Below are 21,398 nucleotides of genomic sequence, written 5' to 3'. Positions count from 1 at the left end.
GGACACTGAGACCCTGGGCCTCTTAGGGCAGGACTGAGGACCAGCCATAGCTGCCTGCTCCGCCCTGTTGATTCCCAGAGACCCCGCCCCACCCAGGCTTCGAGCAGAGGCTTTTGCATATGAATGGGCTGGCCCTTTGAGACCTAAAATTACCTAACAAACTGCAGCTGGGTCAGTGAGTCCCAGAACATCCGAAAGAAGGCTAAAGGCCCCACAGCAGCTTGCATTGCTTCACAGCTGGGCCTCATCTGGGCACCTCCAAACCCCAAACAAGGGGAATCTGTAGATCTCTCCATAGCTCCTGCTGGGTAGCCTCAGGCAGATGCTAAATTACCACCTCTTTAGAGATCCAAGAGCCCGTGTACCCAGTGGTCAGATTGGGACCATCCAGATTACAACTCCTCAGATCCATAAGGGACACACTCAGGGGGCAGACTCAGAGAGCACCAAAGCCCCACTGAAGCAAGACTTGCCCCATAAGGGTGTCTCCAGCACAGAAGTTCTCCCACTGTAGACACAGCTGATTCTCACAGCCAATTGGCCTGGAGGTCAATTCCTCCCAGTGATACCAACAGCAATCATGGCTTAACTACAACAAGACTGTACATATAGCTCACAAAGGGGTCCACCAAGAGTGTCCACCTCCGGTAATTGGGGAGGCTGAGCCACTGGGCCCTATAGGACACCTAGCACAGAAAGCCACTCTATCAACACAGGGAAGCAGCCAAAATGCGGAGACAAAGAGATCACAAATGACAGAAATGGAGGAAAGCAAACTACTGGATATAGAGTTCAAAACCACGGTTATAAGGTTTTTCAAGAATTTTCTAGAAACTGCCGATAAATTTAGTGAAACCCTCGAGGATATGAAAGAGGACCAACTAGAAATTAAGCATACACTGACTGAAATAAAGAATATTATACAGAGATCCAACAGCAGACTAGAGGATCCCAAGAATCAAGTCAAAGATTTGAAATACAAAGAAGCAAAAAATACCCAACCGAAAAAGAAAAAAGAAAAAAGATTCCAAAATAATGAAGATAGTTTAAGGAGCCTCTGGGACAACTTCAAGCGAACCAACATCTGAATTATAGGGGTGCCAGAAGAAGAGAGAGAGCAAGATATTGAAAACCTATTTGAAGAAATAATGACAGAAAACTTCCCCTACCTGCTGAAAGAAATAGACTTACAAGTCCAGGAAGCGCACAGAACCCCAAACAAAAGGAATCCAAAGAGGACCACACCAAGACACATCATAATTAAAATGCCAAGAGCAAAAGACAAAGAGAGAATCTTAAAAGCAGCCACCTACAAGGGAGTACCCATACGACTGTCAGCTGATTTCTCAACAGAAACTATGCAGGCCAGAAGGGAGTGGCAAGAAATATTCAAAGTGATGAGTAGCAAGAATCTACAACCAAGATTATTTTACCCAGCAAAGCTATCATTCAGAATTGAAGGTCAGATAAAGAGCTTCACTGATAAGAAAAAGCTAAAGGAGTTCATCACTACCAAACCAGTATTATATGAAATGCTGAAGGATATCCTGTAAGAAGAGGAAGAAGAAGAAAAAGGTAAAGATACAAATTATGAACAACAAATATGCATCTATCAACAAGTGAATCTAAAAATCAAGTGAATAATCTGATGAACAGAATAAACTGGTGAATATAATAGAATCAGGGGCATAGAAAGGGAGTGGACTGACAATTCTCAGGGGGGAAAAGGGTGTGGGGGTGCGGGAAGAGACTGGACAAAAATCGTGCACCTATGGATGAGGACGGGGGGGGGGTAAGGGCAGAGGGTAGGGTGGGAACTGGGTGGAGGGGAGCTATGGGGGGGGGGAAGAGCAACAACTGTAATAATCTGAACAACAAAGATTTATTTAATAAAAAAATAAGTATAGTGTAATACATCAGTTGATAACATAGACGTTTATTTTCATTATCAAGTACTATGTACTGTACATAGTCATGTGCGCTGTACTTTTATACACCTGGAAAAGCAGGTTTGTTTACACCAGCATTGCCACAAACGTAAATAAATTATGTCACGCCGACACTATGTGATAGGAATTTTTAAGCTTCCTTATCATGTAGATCACCATCGAACATGCGGTCCATTGATTATTTTTAGAGAGTGGAAGGGTGAAGAGACAGAGAACGAAACACTGATGTGAAAGAGACATATGGATTGGCTGCCACCTGGGGCCGGGGAGTGAGCCTGCAACCGGGTTTGTGACCTGGACGGAATCGAACCTGGGACCCTTTAGTCCACGGGCCATGCTCTAACTACTAAGTCAAACCCGCTAGGGCTAGCACTGAACTATTAAGTATTAAGAGTTTTTAGCCTCCCACATTTGTCTTTAATTTTAAAATTGAAATCTTACACTTGCTTTTGATCAACAAATTCTGAAAATAAGGGGAAATACGACCCGAAAAGGTAAAAACTTAGAATTAAGTGATTCAAAATAGTATTTCTGCTTCCTGGGGGCTGAACTCTAAGTACAATGGAACAGAATTCAGAACCCCAGGGCAGAGCCGGGGTGCAGAGCAGTGATGTCACAGCCCGCGGCGCGGAAGTTGGAGCTGGACCATGGCTGGGCCTCTAAAGTGAGCTCTCCAGTCTCGGACCGCACTCCGCACAGGATGAAGCGATAGCTCCCTCCTTCTCCAGTGGCAGGCTCGACCCTTTCGCGGCCTTTGACTGAGTAAGGTCCAGTGTGGTACCAAGTGACGTGTTTGATAAAATAACCTGTTTCCTAAGGTCTTTAAGTAATTTTTTTTTCTAGTTGGCCTCCTCCCTACCCGAGGGTGTAAGTGTTCTAAGGATGCTTGGCAGTCATGTTGTTTTAAAGATGTTTTACTGATTTCTGAGACGAAGGGAGAGGGAGAGAGAGAAACATCAATGATGAGAGCATCATCAATCGGCTGCCCCCTACTGGGAATTGAGCCCGCTTCCCAGGCACGGGCCCTGACCTGGAATCGAACCATCGAACCATTAAGGGATGACCCTCAACAACTGAGCCACACCGGTCGGGCAGCGTCATGTTGTTTATTCTTTCTTCCTGGGCCATGGTTCTCATTTCAATGTTACATTACACAAATTGCTTATTCCAACCAAATTGAATTTCCTGGGAAGATTTGGGAGGAAAAATGGCAGAAAGGCCCATGGTCTCCTAGTGACAGGGTGGTCTAGTGACAAGGGCTCCTAGAGTCTCCTTACACCAGACGGTGGCATGGCAGTGGTCAGAGGACAATGAAAGGCCTTTCTTCCTGAAAACAGCACTGCAAGGGGGTGTGCTCATGCTTAGTGCTGTCAAGCATGGCGTTCGGAAAGAGCCGTTCCCTTCGTTCTGTGCTTGGAATAGGTTTAAGTTTGGTGAGCAGCAAGGGGCAGTCCTGGCTCCATCAGCGAGTAGAGCTCACGAGACCCAGGTGGTGGGAGTGAAACCGTCTGCTCACGGGCGGCCTGTTTGTTACTCACCGCTAGCTGCACGTTACTGCCTGCGAGAGGGAGAACGTCCTTCCCTCCATCTGTCCTGTTTCCTTCTCTCTCACTTTGCATTTCAGTCCCTTTTCATCCACAAATAAAACCTCGACCCCCACGTGGCCAGGCCGGCCGAGGCCCTGGGCCCCCCTGGGAGACCATCCGTGTTTTACAGGCATAGCCTGTGGGTGGGGCGTCATTCTTCCTTCGCGGGAGCAGCACACACTGAGGCTGAGCGGGCTGTGGGCGGGGGAGCGTCACCGCCCTGCACTCCCTGTCCAGGTGCCGGGAAGATGTTTGACATCAGGATCATGACGGCCATCGGGGTCGCCTTGCTGATCGCCATAGTCCTGCTGATGTTCTGTGTCACCAGCCTTCTGTTCAAACTGACCAGCATATTGAAGTAAGTGACGTGGTTAGAGTGGCCACTCCCTCACACGGGCCCCTGGGCTGAGCTGGAGCAGGGCACGCCCTGCCCTGGGCCGCCCCCCGGGGTCAGGAACAGGGCAGCTGGGAAAAGGCAGAGGCAGGTGAGCATGGAATCCTGGCCCTTCCCCTCGGGGCCGGGCTGTGAGCTCACAGTGAGGTTCCCAGCGGGCGGGCGGCTCTGGGTCAGTGCTGTCCGCTGCCCGGGCCTCGGGGAGCTGCCCCTCCACGGGGACTCACACCCTGGCCGGCCCTGTCCGTGTCCCGGACTCTGCAGACAGGACCGCGGGGCAGGCGCGTGGGAGCCTCTGCCTCGGTTCGCCCAGAGGCGGGCTCGGTCGGTCTCCCCAGCCCGAGCTCAGAGCTCCCGGGTTCCCTCTTCCATCGCCCATGGCCTTGGGGACAGGGAGGTGCCTGTAGGCGTGGGGAGCCGAGCTGGTGAAGATCCGGGGACACCAGAGGAGGAGGGGAGCTCAGGCAGGTCATTCAGTTGGGGGGAGAGGACCCTTCAAATGTGGGAGGTTCGCTGGCAGAAGCCGTGGAGCTCCTGTTCTAGGGAGGGAGGCTGTGCACTAGGTCAATCCAGAACCCGGGGCAGCTGACGGGCGCCTGCCCCCGACCCGGCCTCCGCAGTTGGGGCCTCAGCCGCTGGGGAGCCGCACTGGCAGCCCCTCTCCCTTTGTGCTGGGTCTGGCCTGGCATCTCTGGCGTCTTGGAGAGCACGTGACCCAGGAGCCTGGGCCAGGGCAGAGCTTTCCTCTCAGGCTGGGCCGCCCCAGACCCCCGGCACCCTGACCGCGGGCACAGGCGGGCTGAGAGGGGATTCTAATCCCTCCTGTGTGTGTCTTTTCTAAGAGCTCCAAAGCTACCGATGTGCTTGGTCTTAAAAAGTTACCCGTCCATGGTCACCAGGGACAAGATCGCCGCAGCCTCGTCCATCACGGCCAGCTGCTACCCTGGCCTCCAGCTGTATGACGAGTGTCAGCTGTGCGCTGACTCCAAGGCCCTGCCGCCCGGCTTCTGCGACGTGAGCGAGGGGCTCTGACCGGCGGCCCGGCGCCTGCAGGGCGACCTTTCTTAGCAGAATGTTTTATTCGAGTCGTGTTCTAGTGTTCCCACTGTGCTATGTGCTACAGGACATTCGTGTGCTTTTGAATAAATGCAGAATTGAAAACACCCGGTCCGCCTCGGGGATGTTTGGTGTCGTTAGGGAGCCATGCACTGGAATTGGGCATCACCCACGTTGGGACGTGGAGCAACCGGCTCGTAATGTCGCGTGCAGCATAGGCGGGCGGGAGTAAGAACTAGAAAGGCGCGTCGGCGATTTGACAGGAGGCAGCACCGTGCCAGGCGCTGGGGATGGAAACTTCTTATCCCGGCCGCCTCGGGGAAGGGAACGCCGTCTCCGAAGAGACACGTTTCCTGGTGCGAAGCTCTGCCCGGGTTGTTGCGTGGAGCCCCGCTGAGACCCGGAATCGGTCCTTCCATTTGCACTCTACGAGGATCAGGACGCATCCCCAGCCGTGGCCTGTGCTGACCGGAGGGCCCGCCGTCCGTCCAGGCGTCCGTCTCCCCCCCAGCCTGGAGCCTGACTTGAGCTCTGAAGGGACAAGGTTTCCAGGGGGACCCTCCCCTGGCAGCACTGGCTCCTCACCACAGAGGCCAGGTCAGCAGGAGCGGAAGGAGGGGAGGGTCCTGGGCGCAGGGCAGGGGGAGCTGTGGACGAGGCAGAGATGAAACCTGGGCCAGGTAAGGGGCTCCTGGGCTTACACCCCAGGCCTGGGACCCAGCTGCTCGCTGCCACCTGAGATGCGGTACCCGAGCCCTAATGTGCAGACTGCACAGCCCACGCAGCGAAGCCATTAACGCCTTCCATTCACATTGGCAAACACTCCCTGTGAGGCGACTGTGATGCTGCTTCCCCGTCACACCTGTCAGACACACGCAGGGAAAATGGACATATTCCGCTCACGCTGGCAAACACTCCCTGAGAGACCATTGGGATACTGCTTCCCAGGCACACCTGTCAGACACACGCAGAGGAATCTAGCATTGGTTTTTCAACCACCTGCATCTCTGTTCACCCGTGGTCCTCGCTCTGAGGGTAGTGATGTGGCTACAGTCTTGGGGAGGCGTTTTCTAAATCAATGAAGAGACTACACACCAGAAGCTATAAACTTGACTGACGGGCTCAACTTGAGGTGAGACGGAACTCTCGAGAATGACAAGGAAATACCCCGTAGTTGCGAGCCGTGAGCGCCCATGAGCGAGGGAAGGCTGGGCAGGTGGCTGCTGTGTGCCCTGTACAGGATCCGGAAATGGAGCAGACTCCTACACAAGCAGAGATCCAAGGACAATAAAGCACTTGTATTCCCTCATGTGGTTTCCAAAACGGACGCGTTTATTTTTAGATGCAAATACATCCCCTTCAGCACATGCAATCGTTACACTTCCTGACGACGAAGCCAGCAGTGAGGACGGCCATCTCCTCGCCCACGCCGCCCTCAGGGCGCGCCCGGCGCTCACACCCAGCACAGGCGCGGGGGACGGGCATCAGCACAGCAAGGGGTCCCGTGCTTTCCGGTGGATGGAGATAAAACAAGGTAACCACTCCCGCGTCTTGTCCAACACAAATCTACAGCAACGAACCTCCATGGAGGGGGCGCGGACCTTCCTCCCGTCACTGCCCCCGGCGGCACAGAGGGCCGACCTGCGCCTGTTCTCAGGGAGCAGCGCCAGTGCAAGTCCGTGAGCACAGAGGTTCCGACTTACAGATAACCAAAGAGAAAAACAACGATCAAATCCTCAGTGCACTATTACTCTCCCTCCTAAGATGAGGAAATAAGTCTTTCATAGATAAAAAATACACTTCTATCAAACACACTGCGTGGGACAGCCTTAAAAATTTTAAACACTTAAAACAACATCAAGGGACACAAATCTCGGTAAGAGTGATCAACTCTGCAAACGAAAATAACTCCGGACCCGATCACGCTCACACTCAGACACGGGGTTTACGTCACAGCACAAGGAAGGTCATCCACTCTCAGGTGTGGCACGAGGTCACGTGACAAGCTCAGGGAAGATCATCCACTCTCATGCAGCCCGGGGGTCACGAAACAGCACAGGGAATGAACGCTGAGGTCACTTGATGCAAGTAGGATGCTGATCCTCCAATGACATCGACACTGGCTGGGAGCTTTGGGTCGCGTTGTAATAAATAGGTAATAAATATCTGCATGCACGGCGCACGGGAGCGCCTATCTCTCTCCGTTGGAGAGTCTGTCCCCAGAGTCACAGCGTGTGAGCGGCAGCCCCGGGGGCGGGGAGCCGGGGCTCTGCAGCAGGTGCGCCAGCAGCGCCACCTTGCCATCCACGTGCTCCTGCAGGGCGCGCAGCCGCTCGTCCAGGTAGTCCGTCAGCCTCCTCTCCATCAGCTCCAGGTTCTTACACAGAATCTTTTCCAAGTAGGAGCAGGCGGGCGGCTCTCCCATCCTAAAGGGAATTAAAGACCAAACATGACCCTGGCCTCCAAACGGCAACAAAAGCCACTAGACAACCAGCAGCAACACACAGCCTGCTGCTTCCCATGCAGCCCCTCACCCGCTCTGAGTCCGTAGGCAAAGACTTACCCACCACCAAGGCCGCCTTCGCTGGGCGTGGGGACGTGTCCCGGCCACGCGGCGCTCTGAGCCCCACGGAGCCGGCGCACCTGCCCGCACACGTCCTGGAGGAGGGGCAGCAGCTCGGGGGCAGGGGCCGCAGGCCTGTCGCTCGGCCTCTTTGGTAAGGAAGACGCCGCTGCGAGCTGAAGGTCCCTCCCGGGAAGAGGATGGCTCTGGGGTGCAGTGTCCCACTCTCCGAGGGGTGCGGGGTTCCCTCCCCCGGGGGGCCGTGCGTCCTCCTCCCCAGGAGCTGTCACGTCTTCTGTCCCGCGTCCCGGAGTCAGCCCGGCTCTGAGAGGCACAGGTGCGCAGGTCGGCCTGTCGCAGGTTCCCGAGGGCGCCGAGGCCCACAGGCCCAGCATCCGCCTGGAGGCAGCGCTCCCCAGAACCGCCTGCAGCTGCTCCCCCAGGGGAATGCAGCGCTGAGGGAACAGGGAACAGGGCTGTGACCAGCAATGACCAGAGGAAGTTTGCGGTAATTTAGAATCAGGCCCCGGGCATTCTCCACTGGGTCCCCGACACAGCCCTATGCAGGCAGCCACCATGACTGCCACCAGCAGCTGAGGGGACCAGGTTCAAGGTCACCCGGCCAAGGCCGCACAGCTGGTGAGTGGGAACCAGGACGCGACCCGGAGACCCGATTCCAGTCCGGGCTTGTCATCCCTTGACTGTGGTTCTTCCTCAAGAAAATGCTAAAACAAATACCAGCACACTTAGTACAACTGCACGGGCAGAGTTAATAGTTCCTTCCTGACTCATGGAAGTAAACGTGGGCTCTCCACCGAGGCACAGGAAGGCGTAGTGTCCACAGAATTAAGTATCACCTGTCACTTCCCACGTGGTCGCCAACCTGGGGATGTCCCAGCACCCACAGGCACGGAGACGCCCGGCTGGTGACACACTTCCCGCCTGTGCGGGGGGAAACGTGACGCCTGCGACGACTAGACATGCTCCATGACGAACAAGAGCTCCCTTTCAGCTCCGTCTGCCTCAGTCGTCTGTAGGCTAATAGATTATGTTTTGGGTCCTCAACTCAACTGAATATATTTTCTCCCAGCAAACGGGCCCGTCCCTCCGTCAGTAGCATGAAATGACAACTATACGCAGGCACTTTGATACAGATTCCCACCCCATCATCCCACATCGCTAACGCAAGCACAAAGCCTGCAATTCTGAACTTCAAGCACAAGAGATAAAAAGTAAACTTTCAAAAACCAGTAACCGCAGGCACCAGCAGAGCAGGGAGCGGCAGGGACCTCACAGCCCAGGCCCTCAGGACTGGCCCGCCCACGTTCACCCCGAAGGGCCTGAACAGCCTGCTCACACCACCCACAGAGCAGGAGGCCTGCTCACGGAACACCCTAGTTTACACGCAGTGAGGGGTGCCCCGGCTCACATGGCATTTTCCAGGAGTCATTCCGTAGGTGCTGTGCTAACACTGAGCACTCCCAGAGAACCAGCCCGTCCTGACTACAGCCGCCCCCAGGAGGACGTCTTTCATTGGCCTGTTTACAAGAAGCATCGGGGTCTCCTTTCTTCCCCCGGGGGCTCCCCACATGTCCCCACATGTAAGGAGTTAGCCCGGCGTGGGGAAAGCAGGTGACAATACACGTGCCAGGTGGGAGGAATTGTAAGCGGTCCACAGGCAGAGAACCCACCAGGAGGAGTCACCGCAGGTGGGGAAGAGGGTGCCGCAGGGGAGGGAGCACTTATTCACTCACTGTCCTTCTGAAAGGCCTGAATCCACGGCAAAGGAGCCACGTTACATTTGGAATTAAACCAACAAACAAACACCCCAAACCTTGACACACGGCCGAGAAATGCACTCTGCCGTCCTAGCCGCATCCTGCTCCTCTGGCTCTGGAGATTTAATTCACACCCTTTCCATCTGAACTTGACCCCCCATTCACCTGCCTGGCCCGCCTTCCTCCTGCGAAGGGGCCTGGAGAAGGGCTGCCCTTCCGCGAGCCTTTCCTCTTCCTCAGCTCCCGCCCTCGCACGGCCCCAGGGCCCCGGGACGCGGGAGACCCCTGAAGACAGGCTGCAGGGAACTGGCCTGGAGCGGCTGCAGGAGCCAAGCAGGGCCTCTGTCCCTGAGCAGCTGCGCCTCAACAGGAGCGACATCAGTGAGGGAGGGAGGGAGGGAGGGAGGGCGGGAAGGAGGGAGGGAAGGAGGGAGGGAGGGAGGGCGGGCGTTCCTGGAGAGCTGTGAGCTCTGCTTTTCCAGAGCCTAGATCTACACAGCGCTATTTTCCATCAGGAAGGAAAGATTGGTCACATCAATAATAAAAGTGCAAAGGAAAGTTTAAATCACTCCATCCTGTATAATAAAAGGCCAGCGACCGTCAATGCGTAACGACCAGAACGACCAACCGACCAGTCGCTATGAGGTGCACTGACCACCTCTCGGTCCCTCCCCCAAGCCCGCAGGCTCCGATTGCTGAATGGCCAACGGGGAACCACGGGGAACCGGGGTGGGTGGTGGCAGGGCGGGACTGGGGACAGGGGAGCGGGCGGAAGATGGCCCTGATCACAGGCTAGGCCTGGGGACTCTACCCGTGCATGATTTCGTGCACCGAGCCTCTAGGGTCCTTATAAAAAGCCACCATTTACCCAGTTCACAGGCGCCTGGAAAGAAAGCCCCTCCACGTACCTGCTGCTGGAATCTGACCATACTCATCAGCTGCTGAGCTCCAGGGGACAGCGTGGACCCCATGGCCTCCACCATGGCGTGGACCCTCTCGAGGTCCACCCTGGACCCCAGAGCAGGAGAGCTTGTGGGAGACTTTGCTGGGACGGGTTGCACGTGCACCACAACTTTACTGACGAACACACACGGCTTTTCACCAAAGGAGAGCAACTGGCATAAAACAGAAGTTAGGACAGTAACCATATGGAACAACAATCGCTACTTAAGGTCACTTCCTGCTGTGACCTAAGGAACAGTGAAGCAGTCAAGAGTCTAAAAGTTCACTTAGGTTTCGCTAGAATAGTTAGAGTCTAAAAACTACTCGGAACCATTTAAAGAAAAAATTTTAAACTACACAATCACATGTAAAAGAACATTTTACATACTTAGATGAGGAATCAAAGATAAACCATAGCAATCTGACGGCTTAACGTACTGCAAGTTGCTTTAATATGATTTAATACAGAGCAGGGCCGGCCAGAGCCCAGGCAGTGTTTGCTGAAATAGTAAATTTTGTCCAATGCTTCATGCTGCCCCATTTCGTCCACACTTTAAACCAAACCACGTTCCCTGTGGTCCGGACAACACAGCCGCTCAGTGGGAGGGAACAGGCTTTAGACTCAGACAGACAGGCACTCAGCAATGGCTCTGCTACTACCCTCCCTTGGTGTGTGCGTGTGTGTGTGTGTGTGTGTGTGTGCGCATGTGTGCGTGTGTGTGTGTGTGTGTGCAGTGATGGCTCTCCTACCCTGCGCGTGTGCGTGTGTGTGTGTGTGTGTCTGTGCAGTGATGGCTCTCCTACCCTGCGCGTGTGCGTGTGTGTGTGTGTGTGTCTGTGCAGTGATGGCTCTCCTACCCTGCGCGTGTGCGTGTGTGTGTGTGTGTGTCTGTGCAGTGATGGCTCCCCTACCCTGCGTGTGTGCGTGCGTGTGTGTGTGTGTCTGTGCAGTGATGGCTCCCCTACCCTGCGCGTGTGCGTGCGTGTGTGTGTGTGTCTGTGCAGTGATGGCTCTCCTACCCTGCGCGTGTGCGTGCGTGTGTGTGTGTGTCTGTGCAGTGATGGCTCTCCTACCCTGCGCGTGTGCGTGCGTGTGTGTGTGTGTCTGTGCAGTGATGGCTCCCCTACCCTGCGCGTGTGCGTGCGTGTGTGTGTGTGTGTCTGTGCAGTGATGGCTCTCCTACCCTGCGCGTGTGCGTGTGTGTGTGTGTGTGTCTGTGCAGTGATGGCTCTCCTACCCTGCGCGTGTGCGTGTGTGTGTGTGTGTGTCTGTGCAGTGATGGCTCCCCTACCCTGCGCGTGTGCGTGTGTGTGTGTGTGTGTCTGTGCAGTGATGGCTCTCCTACCCTGCGCGTGTGCGTGCGTGTGTGTGTGTGTCTGTGCAGTGATGGCTCCCCTACCCTGCGTGTGTGTGTGCGTGTGTGTGTGTGTGAGTGTGTGTGTTGGCGCGGGCGCGGGTGCACGCACACCTCAGGGCAGATGCCAAACCTGAGTCAGGAGCGAATCGGTATCACGTGGTTGCTGCGATGAGATCAGTGTTATACATGGTTGCTATGACGACAATCAGTGTTAAAATTTCCAGTATCTACCATTGAGAAAGTGCTCAGAAACATGCATTCCTACTATTTTTATTTAAGTTTAATATACAATTGACCCAGATGAAGCCCCACTCAAACCAAAGATTTCCCTGAATGAAACGCCCTTTGCAGTGCACGTCCCTCCACAGACCAGTTACAGAAACACCCACCTTCCGAGACACACCCCCCCCAGGGATCACACAGACCACAGCTGAAGACAGATCCCGGATCTAAAACCTCAGCGGCACCAACAACGTCACTGTCATCAACCATTAAGCCAACACGTCCCTTCACTCCCACACCCACATTCCAACCTCCACAGGATCCCTTTCCTGCTCCTTAATCCCTACGACTTTCTCACTATCAAACGGAACCTAGTTTGCACATTGAACCTACTATGTCTGGTCCGCTGTAATATTAACACGAGGGCTTTGTTCCGATTTATTTTATGATGCTAGTCAGCCGTGGGCCCGTTTCATTCATTTCCGGCCCGTTTGAAATGAATAAAACTAAAAAAAAAAAGACCATACCCTTTTATGTAATGATGTTTACTTTGAATTTATATTAGTTCACACAAACACTCCATCCATGCTTTTGTTCGGGCCCTCCGGTCCAGTTTAAGAACCCATTGTGGCCCTCGAGTCAAAAAGTTTGCCCACCCTGTGCTAGCTCCTAAGTGCCTAATACAGTATGTGGCACCAATGGGCACTCAACACTTTTTCAATGAATGCATCACCTTATGTAGAGGACTTTAGAAGCCATGAACATGAATATGCCTCTAAAACATCCTGGAATAACCAATCCTGTCATGTGTAAGGAACAGCAAGCACAGGGTTTCAGGGATGGAAACCACCCAAGGGTTTCTTTCCTTCAGCTCCCAGCACTGCCCACTAGGCTGGGGCTAAGCAGTGGGACATCAGCGACCAGCCCCCAGGACAGGCGGGGCCAGGGTTCCAGCTCGCTGCCCCGCCCCCAGGCTGACCACCTCACCCACCTTCACTGCGACACTGTTTCATGCTGAAGGCCCTGGCCTGGCCCGATCTCTTTAACTTTCAGGTGCCCTGGTCTGAAACTCCTCTACCTGGGTTTTTTCCTCGGTATTTTGGGCCCAACTCTGCTTGTGGTTTTCTTGGCACCTACGTTTTATATCAAAATAAACCTGATTTTTAACTGAGTTTTCCAAGCTGAAGAGCACAGCAGCATTAACTGTATTAACACTATACACGACATGGCGTTGCCGTAGCGAACAAACGGTCCAATTTGAAAGGGAGAGCATTGAGAATTACTAAGCCAACATAAAATAAATGTGCACAGTACAAAAACACTGCAATTTTCAACTTAGTTCCAATTTAGTAATGACTTACCTTTATTTTACAAGCACGTGCAGCGGACTCCAATTTTAGACATTTTTTGTACAAAATAATCTTTTCATGTTCACTAAAAATAAAAAATAAAAATTGACTTTATTTTCACACATTATCACTTTTAAAATTGATAAATTATTTTAAATGTTTAAAATTTATTTCCGAGAGAGGAAGGGAGGGGAGATAGAAACATCAATGATGAGAGAGAATCACTGATCGACTGCCTCCCGATTGCCCTCTAATGGCATCTCAGGCCTGTGCCGTGACCAGGAATCCAACCGTGACTGCCCAGCTTATGGGTGGACCGATGTTCAACCACTGGCCACACCGGCCGGGCACATTATCACCGTTAATGGCCACATTTGAAAACAAGGGTTTCCAGGCCAATGCTTGTCCTGAGGTTGTTTTCCCGGTGAGGGGAGAGGGGGGCTGGCTTCCTAGGAAAATGCAGGGAGGACAGACTACACCTCCCACTTAGCAGCTTATGAAAGAATTAAATTTGATAACAAATGTGTCATCTTGTAGCACATGCATATTTTGAAGCTCAATAAACACATCTACTACGTCTAACCTGCACGGTACATAAAACAGTTCCTGTTTTGAGTGACATAAAAGAGAGGTGAGGGCACGTTCTTTGTAAAAAATCAGAAAAAAATCAGAAAGCATGGCCGCGGGTTAAGTATGCTGGTTGGCAGTGCTGGGCTGCCCACTGTTTGGAAAGGGCTTCCTTCAAGAAGATATGTTCAAAGTCCCGGCTGATGGACAGATTACCGTTTGGAAAACAGACCCTGTGAGTTACACAGAGAAGCAGCCTCTCCCAGGCACTGGCTGGGACCCTGGCCAGCTCAGCGCCCGTCCACCAGCTGTCCGTTCCCAGCTGCTACCACACCAGGGCTGACCGGACTGTCCTGGGGTCCTCCCCCAAGGCCTGAACTCCCAGGGCTGCTGGTGTTCTCGCTCCTCCCCCTGGTGCCTGAGGCCAGTGTCAGAGAAGCAGCAGAGCTCCCAGAGCTGGGACACAGAAACCCTCCTCGAGAAGAAGCTGCACACGGGTGGGTCACAAACCTGGTATCCAGCACATTACCAACACTCCTGCCCCTACTGGTGCCACAGTACTCCTCTCCTAAGTACACTTCCATATTTCTTGCTGAACTTAAAATGCCAACAGAAACGACTCCTTCACCTCCACTGGGGTCACAGCGCAGGGAGAGGAAGCAGGGCTTTTCATCTGGGCTCTTCTGGCTCCTTTTCAGAATCACCAGGTCGCGGCTGCAGAGAAAGTGACAAATACCAGTGTTGGCCTCTGCACAGGCCGCCAACCCACCCGTAGGCCCCGGGGCTGGCATTTCATTCACTTCCGTTTGCCTTTGGGGTTCACACACCTTCCAACAGCCCACAACTGCTCAGCACAGACTCACAGAGAAATGGCCGCCGCAGCCCGGCCTGTGCCCTGGGCGGGTAGAGCATCAGCGCGGGACTGGAGGGTCGCGGGTCAAGGGCATGGACCTTGGTTGCAGGTTCCCCAGGCCTGGTCGGTGGGAACAGGAGGCAGCCAATCGGCGTGTTTCTCTGTGTCGCTCCCGCCCCGCCCCCCTCCATTCTCTCTCTAACAAAACAAAACAAAACACAAAACACGGGGGAAATGTCCCCTGAGGAATGGGTGTTGGGACGTCGGGTCCCTGCTTCCCCCGATCACGGGCATCTTGCTCGGCCCCCGGAATGGCCTCCTAATTAATGGGACGCTCAGGGCGCCGGCCTGTGCACAGGGGCGGGAGCAGAACGGACAGAGGACAGAGTCTGTTTCCAAAGGGGGAGGCCGACCCCGGGGAGACACTTCCCGCCTCCTGGGCCCAGGAGGGTCTGCTCGTTGGGGGACAGAGGCGGGTGCGGTTGGACTGGGCCTGTGGGGCTGACCCGCGGACACAGGGCGGGGGCGTCTCCGCGCCGAGTCCAGGCCCCGCGTCCCGCGTCCCGCGCCGCCCCTGGCGGTTCTGGCCCGGCTCCCCGCACAGCGCGCCCCCAGCTGGGCTCCCGGACCCCGGGCCCGGACGCTCTCCCCTCTCGGCCCCATTCCCCTCACACCTCCCCCCGGAGCGTGGCCGCCGCGGAGCCGCCACCCGTCCCCGCCGGCCCAGCGCACCCCGGGGCAGGCGGCGCCAGCAGCTCATCCCAGTCCGAGTCCTGGGCTCCGCGGACACGGAGGCTCCGGTCCAGGGCCCCGCACGCGGCATCCCAGGAAGAGGCCAGCGTCAGGTGCCTGGCGGATCGCTGGTCCTCAGTGTCGGTCTCCATTCGGCCACCGCCAGGCCAGGCCGGCCCGGAACGTCTCTTCCGGAGCTCGGGTTTCCGGCGGGGCGGAGGGGAGCGGATGATGCCCTCCAACTTCCGGCTCGGCCGGCCGCAAGCCTGGCAGCCGCGGCCTCAGGCTCCGCAGGGGCGAGAACTAGTCCCTGAGCAGCGCGTGCGCGTGCGCGTTCCGGATGCCCCCTCGCAGCTGATGGCGCAACTGACAGTTACTTGCCCGCCCACCTGTCAATCAGGGCCGGGAGGGGCCGCGGAGCCGGGCGGCCCGACGGTCAGTTCCGCGCCGGTTCCTTGACTCGCCGTCACTGAGCTCCCCGGGCCGCAGGGTGCAGTTTCTCGGGCGACTCTGTCGGGCGGGGACCAGGCCCCGAGGCCCGCAGGCGTCCCGCAGGGAGGACGACTAACCGAAGATCCCCCTCTCCGGCCCGTGAGATGCCCTGGCGTTGGGTGCCGCATCGCCGCGCCTCCCGTCGCGAAGGGCGTCCCGGGGCCGCAGGTCACCGCGGAGACCGCACGCCGACCGCCGACGCCTCGGGTCACTCGGGTTCAGACGCGCCTCTTCCCGCCCCGCGGCGCCGGGCGGAGCAGGAGCGCGGGCGGAAGGCGGCTCCGGACGCCACGCTGCCGGCGGCCCGCGGCCTCCCGGGGCGGCATGGAGGCCGGCGAGGACGCCCGGGCGGCGCGCGGCGAGGGCCCGCGGCCGCTGGCGCTCTGCGTGCTCTGCGGCCTGCCCGCCGCCGGCAAGTCCACCCTCGCGAGGGCCCTCGCCCACCGGCTGCGGCGGGAGCGGCGCTGGGCCGTCGGCGTCGTCGCCTACGATGACGTCATGCCGGACGCGTTCCTGTCGGAGGCGGACGCACTGCCATTGGTCAGTCCGCGCGGGGGCGGGGCCTCGGGGAAGCAGCAGCTGTGCTGCCTGCAGAACTCCCCGGGGTGGGAGGCGGAGCCCAGGGCGGGAGCGGTGCTGGGTCTGAGGGCTGGCCGGCTTAGCGTGGAGTGAGTGTACTGCGTTTAAGAATGATTCTCTGTGGACAGAGGCTTATGTGTCCGTGAGGGGCAGCTGTGTATTGTCCATCTTAGAGTAACTCGCTCTAGAGCAGTGGTTCTCAACCTTCCTCTCGCCGCGACCCTTTAATACAGCGCCTCATGGTGTGGTGACCCCCAACCATAACGTTATTTTCGTTGCTACTTCCTCACTGTAATGTTGCTACTGTTAGGAATCGTCATGTAAATATCTGATATGCAGGATGTATTTTCATTGTTGCAAATTGAACATAATGAAAGCGTAGTGATTCATCACAAAAACAATATGTAATTATAGATGTGTTTTCTGATGGCCTTAGGCGACCCCTGTGAAAGGGTCGTTCGACCCCCAGGGTGAGAACCGCTGCTCTAGAGGCTTAAGTGTACGTGTGGGGCAGGTGCGTGTGTATCCCCCACAGTGGGCTCCTCCGGGGTCAGGTTCTGAAGTCAGCGAGCAGGTGGACATCTCCAGGCCAAAGAGACTCTTGAAAATCCTTTGGGAACGGTGTTCTCTCAAAAATTCCACCACAGCCAGTTTAACATCCAGAGTGCAGGTTTGTGGGGCTTAAAGTGTATACATTTTGGGGAACCCTTTTTAAGAAAAAGGAATACAAGCCCGGCTGATGTAGCTCAGTGTCTGAACATTGACCTATGAACCAGGAGGTTCCATTCCCGGTCAGGGCACAGGCCCGGGTTTCGGGCTCAATCCCAAGTGTGGGGGGTGCAGGAGGCAGCCAATCAATGATTCTCTCTCATCATTGATGTTTCTCTCTCTCTCTCTCTCTCTCTCTCTCTCTCTCTCTCTCCCCCCCTTCCTCTCTGAAATCAATAAAAATATATTTTTAAAAGAAAAAAGAATACAAGGTAAGTAACAAAATTGCTAGGGTCCCTCCCAGGACGATAAAGAGGCTCCATCTTCATTCATTCTGGGTAAACCTGCCACTGCAGGCAAAGGGGAGGGTGGGGCCAAACGGACTAATGGCTTGTATTTAGGGACCGACTTGTATGTCCCAAGTACATACTTCTCTTTGAGCCCTCACATCACGCTCTCTGCAGTGAGATGCACCCTGGGAGAAGCATGTGAAAGCTGAGACCTCTGGGTAGAGTAGCTCAGGCTCACTCCAGAGCAAACACTCATTGGCTGAAATATTCTGAACACTTTAGGTAGTTATTTTTGTCCTTTATGCCTGAATGTAGATTGTTAATGTAGAAAAAAACAAAAACATTCAAACCTGTAAAGAATTTTTGTGTGTTTTTTCAAGCCAGACTGTTGACAATTGCCAGGAAGAACAATCTCAATGTATAGTGTTCTGGAGACCGGTGGTTTTTTCACCTATTTTTGTAAATTACCATCAAAGGAGGAGACCTAAGTGGGTTACATGATAGATGAGGGAGATGGGAGAAAGCAAGATGGGCTGGAACCTCTGGGATTGGGTAAAAAGTAAAATGATAGACATACGTCTTTTACACAGGTGGGTGCAGGATAGTTAACAGTCCAATTGACACCATAACAATAATGAGGGAATTTGTGGTCTCTGCCCGTTCCATTTGTTGTGCCCTGAGGGGTCCGGAAAAAAGGAAGTTACAAGTTACCTAGATATTTCACAGGTGTGTTATCTTAGATGCTCAGTAAAGATTGAAGTTGATCTTTGTCAGGGAAGATACTGGCCTAGAACTTGACTACCCACTATAAACTGCTTTTTCATGAAAAGGTTTTCATTTCAGACCGTCCTTCGTGGTTACTTTAGGTCTCTGAGTTTACAAGGCCGCCACGCAGGCGTTCCCTGAGTTAGTCAGGTGAGCACGTGGCCCCTTTTTGTCCAGAAGATGAATTCACGTAAATAAGATACAACTAGGATGTGATTCTATAACCGGACAGTCAGTGGCTGCCATTCTCCGGAGCACTATCCCAGTCCCTTGAGATTCTTCCTCCCGGCCATTGTCCACAGTTTGGCTCAAACTCACAGAAACCCCGCACAGCTGTGAATGTTTTTCCACTAACACCTCCATCTGCTTCCCTCTCTCCCGGTTGACCCAGGGCCTTAACAACCCCCTTTCTGTCCACACCTTCCCTTGTTTCCAAGGTAAACCAGCTCTAGCGTAGCCAGACTCAGTCTGTGGCAGGGCATTGATTTGGCTTCTTTCTCCTGGATGGTAGCAGCTTTCTGTCATTTATTCACTCTGTTACTGAAGATGCATTTCTGGAGCATCTACTGGTGCCAGGCCCTCTCCCGGAGGTGGGGGGTGCGGGGGCCTCGCAGGGACAGAGCTGTGCAAGCAAATGCCTCAGCAGCATGCACCCTGCTCCAGTGGAGCCCCAGTCTGCACAGGGCCAGGTCCCGCTGCCTCCTGCACAGCTGTCCGAGAGGATGCCCAGGGGCTCATGTCACCGAGGAGGAGTTTTACAGAAGGACATGGAGGCATGAGAAAATTACTTGTGCCCGGCCGGTGTTGCTCAGTGGTTGAGCGTTGACCTCTGAACCAGGAGGTCCCAGTTCAATTCCTGGTCAGGGCACATGCCTGGGTTTTGGGCTGGATCCCCAGTGGGAGGCAGCAGGAAGCAGGCGATCCATGGTTCTCCCATTATTGATGTTTCTGTCTCCCTCTCCCTTCCTCTGAGATCAATAAACACATATTTAATAAAAAGGAAAGGAAAGAAGTGCGTTCACGGCACACCCAGCGGTGGGGGGGCGCAGGCAGAATGACCCTGTGGGGCGGGTGGTGCCGAGGCGAGCGCACAGCCGTGGCAGCTGCGATTCTGGGTCTTTTGCAGCCGTCCCGCTGGAAGTCGCTGCGCCAGGAGCTGCTGAAGGACCTGGAATGCTTCCTGCGGGCCGTCCTGCACGGGGACCCGCTGTCGGCGCCGCCCGGTGGGACGGAGGCCCTGTGGGAGGCACTCGTCACCTGCCTGCGGGGCCAGGCCCTACTGCCTCCCGCCGCGGAGGGCCCATCCCACTGCCTCCCGACCCCCGCCGCGTCCGGGCCTTTGCTTCTGATTTTAGATGACAACTTCTATTACCGAAGCATGAGATACGAGGTCTACCAGCTGGCTCGCAAGTGTAAGTGAGGCATTTCCTTACACACACACACACACACACACACACACACATGCGTGCGCGCACACGCTCTCACGGGCACACACGCGCACGCACTCTCTCACACGCGCTCATTGATTTGCAAATCAGCATCGCGTGTTCGTGTTCAGTGAGACGCAGTTGGGTCGGAGGGCCCCAGGGAACTGAATTCCCAAAGCTGGATGCCCCCGCGCAGCGGTCCTTCACCAGTGGCTGCTTTGGGACGCGGGCGCCAGTGACTGTGGTTTCCCTTGTTCCCAGACTCGCTGGGGTTTTGCCAGCTCTTTCTAGACTGTCCTCTGGAGACCTGCGTGCAGAGGAATGGCCAGCGGCCAGGGGCGCTGCCCGCCGAGACCATCCGCCTGATGGGGGCGAAGATGGAGGAGCCCAACCCCGAGAAAAACGCCTGGGAGCACAACAGCCTGACGGTGCGGAGCCCCGCGAGCTCGGCCGCGGCCAGGTAGCTGCTCCCCGCTCCCGGGCAGCCCTGCTCGACACTTCTCCGCAGCCGCGGGCGGGTCCTCACCGCCTGGAGGCACAGGGTCCCCGGCCCCCGCCTCTGGTGGAGGTGTCTGTTACAGTGACGTGCGCGACCCCCTCTCCTCCAGCCCCGAGCTGATCTGCCTGCTGCTCGCTGCTCTGGAAAACCCCGTGAACTGTGTCGAGGACAACGCGGAGCAAAAGGTAAGTCTCCCCTCAGGGCCAGTGTGAGGGGGGCCAGCTTTTGTAGGACGGTCTTTTGGAGCCAAATTACAACGAGCCCCGGGGGAAGGGGCCCTGGGGGGGCCCGGTCTCCAGTTTTGGGAATCTAGCCTTTGTGTGGGTCACTGCGGGGCAGGGGTCGGGGGGCTGTTCACACAGACTGACAGGCACTGGGCGCCGGCCTCGTGTTTTCCCCGCGAGCCCATCAGTGGACACTCACCCGCACCCCTGCCCAGCGGATGGCTTCCGGCGGACGCATCTCACTCAGCCTCCCTCGGGGAGAAGGAGGAACAGACCGCTCCCGCCTCCAGGCAGCCAGGCCTTTCTGAACTACACCCGTCCTCACACAGTGTCTCCATCACATAGGAAACTGACAGAATTATTTGTTCAACCAACACGCTCCACCAAGCTGATCAGACGCTGCGAAGGATTGTCTCTGAGACAATGAAGGAAGCAAAAGGTATGTGGGTAGTTCTGTTCTGTGAACACGCGTGGTATCGTTACCCCCCAGGGAAATGCAAATCAAACACAGCAGGGCGCCCGCAGCCCCGGGACACGGAGCCAGCAGGGTCAGTGCTGCTGCGGGTGGCGAGGCGGGAGCCCCGTGGCTGCCGCAGGAATGGATGGGCAGTGCTACCAGGGGACCCGGCAGTGCCGCTCTTTTTAAAATTAACATATTTGTATTGATGTCAGAGAGGAGGGGAGAGGGAGAGAGAGAAACATCATGATGAGAGAGAATCATGGATCGGCTGCCTCCTGCAAGTCCCCCACTGGGGATCGAGCCCACAACCCGGGCCTGTGCCCTTGGCCGGAATCGAACCTGGGACCTTTCAGCTCGCAGGCGACACTCTATCCACTGAGCCAAACCAGCCAGGGCAGCAGTGCCAGGCTGAGGCACACACGTTCCCAGCAGCAGCATTCTAAGAGCCAGCGGGTGGAAGCAACCGAGATGTCCATCGGGACAACCACCGGTAGAAAATGCGGCATCACATACAGTGGGCCGTTCCCCATAGAAAGCAGTGAAGCGCTGATGCCCGCTCCCTGGGCGAACCACGAGCACATTGTACAGAAGGAGAGCGGCCCGAG

General features: G+C 55.6%; 3 protein-coding genes across 5 annotated transcripts; 2 read left to right on the top strand and 1 right to left on the bottom strand.

Moving 5' to 3' along the window:
• The first annotated feature begins 1,845 nt into the window (after positions 1-1,845).
• On the top strand, positions 1,846-6,093 carry LOC118655622 (protein FAM24A-like). The gene is made up of 2 exons (XM_036307642.1): positions 1,846-3,893; positions 4,772-6,093. Exons 1-2 carry the CDS (start codon positions 3,784-3,786, stop codon positions 4,959-4,961), a joined length of 300 nt encoding a protein of 99 aa, XP_036163535.1. The 5' UTR covers positions 1,846-3,783; the 3' UTR covers positions 4,962-6,093.
• Positions 6,094-6,296: 203 nt separating this feature from the next.
• Positions 6,297-15,534, bottom strand: CUNH10orf88 (chromosome unknown C10orf88 homolog). Of its 2 annotated transcripts, XM_036307638.1 has the most exons (6): positions 15,350-15,534; positions 14,275-14,478; positions 13,210-13,282; positions 10,235-10,441; positions 7,549-8,003; positions 6,297-7,411 (listed from the first exon to the last, which is right to left on the bottom strand). In XM_036307638.1, exons 1-6 carry the CDS (start codon positions 15,499-15,501, stop codon positions 7,177-7,179), a joined length of 1,326 nt encoding a protein of 441 aa, XP_036163531.1. In that variant the 5' UTR covers positions 15,502-15,534; the 3' UTR covers positions 6,297-7,176. The 2 variants fall into 2 exon arrangements, with proteins under 2 accessions (XP_036163531.1, XP_036163532.1); XM_036307639.1 differs by lacking the exon at positions 10,235-10,441.
• A 598-nt stretch (positions 15,535-16,132) lies between these two features.
• On the top strand, positions 16,133-21,392 carry PSTK (phosphoseryl-tRNA kinase). Of its 2 annotated transcripts, XM_036307640.1 has the most exons (6): positions 16,133-16,381; positions 17,386-17,400; positions 19,310-19,595; positions 19,872-20,070; positions 20,219-20,294; positions 20,679-21,392. In XM_036307640.1, the coding sequence occupies exons 1-6, from the start codon at positions 16,166-16,168 to the stop codon at positions 20,997-20,999; spliced, it is 1,113 nt and encodes a 370-aa protein (XP_036163533.1). In that variant the 5' UTR covers positions 16,133-16,165; the 3' UTR covers positions 21,000-21,392. The 2 variants fall into 2 exon arrangements, with proteins under 2 accessions (XP_036163533.1, XP_036163534.1); XM_036307641.1 differs by lacking the exon at positions 17,386-17,400 and having other exon boundaries at positions 16,166-16,381.
• The last annotated feature ends 6 nt before the right edge of the window (positions 21,393-21,398 follow it).

The sequence above is a fragment of the Myotis myotis genome, unplaced genomic scaffold, assembly GCF_014108235.1.
Source record: "Myotis myotis isolate mMyoMyo1 unplaced genomic scaffold, mMyoMyo1.p scaffold_m19_p_49, whole genome shotgun sequence".
Taxonomy (NCBI): Eukaryota; Metazoa; Chordata; class Mammalia; order Chiroptera; family Vespertilionidae; genus Myotis; species Myotis myotis.
The sequence above is the reverse complement of the archived record's forward strand: the minus strand, read 5'-3'. Positions and strand labels throughout refer to the sequence as shown.

Coding starts and splice junctions, on each gene's coding strand:
- LOC118655622 (XM_036307642.1), top strand. CDS start 3,784: ATGTTTGACATCAGGATCATGACGGCCATCGGGGTCGCCTTGCTGATC. Junction 3,894..4,771: donor AAACTGACCAGCATATTGAA/GTAAGTGACGTG, acceptor GTCTTTTCTAAG/AGCTCCAAAGCTACCGATGT.
- CUNH10orf88 (XM_036307638.1), bottom strand. CDS start 15,501: ATGGAGACCGACACTGAGGACCAGCGATCCGCCAGGCACCTGACGCTG. Junction 8,004..10,234: donor TGGTCAGATTCCAGCAGCAG/GTACGTGGAGGG, acceptor CTGTTCCCTCAG/CGCTGCATTCCCCTGGGGGA. Junction 7,412..7,548: donor GAAGGCGGCCTTGGTGGTGG/GTAAGTCTTTGC, acceptor AATTCCCTTTAG/GATGGGAGAGCCGCCCGCCT.
- PSTK (XM_036307640.1), top strand. CDS start 16,166: ATGGAGGCCGGCGAGGACGCCCGGGCGGCGCGCGGCGAGGGCCCGCGG. Junction 19,596..19,871: donor CTACCAGCTGGCTCGCAAGT/GTAAGTGAGGCA, acceptor CCTTGTTCCCAG/ACTCGCTGGGGTTTTGCCAG. Junction 20,295..20,678: donor AGGACAACGCGGAGCAAAAG/GTAAGTCTCCCC, acceptor TCCATCACATAG/GAAACTGACAGAATTATTTG.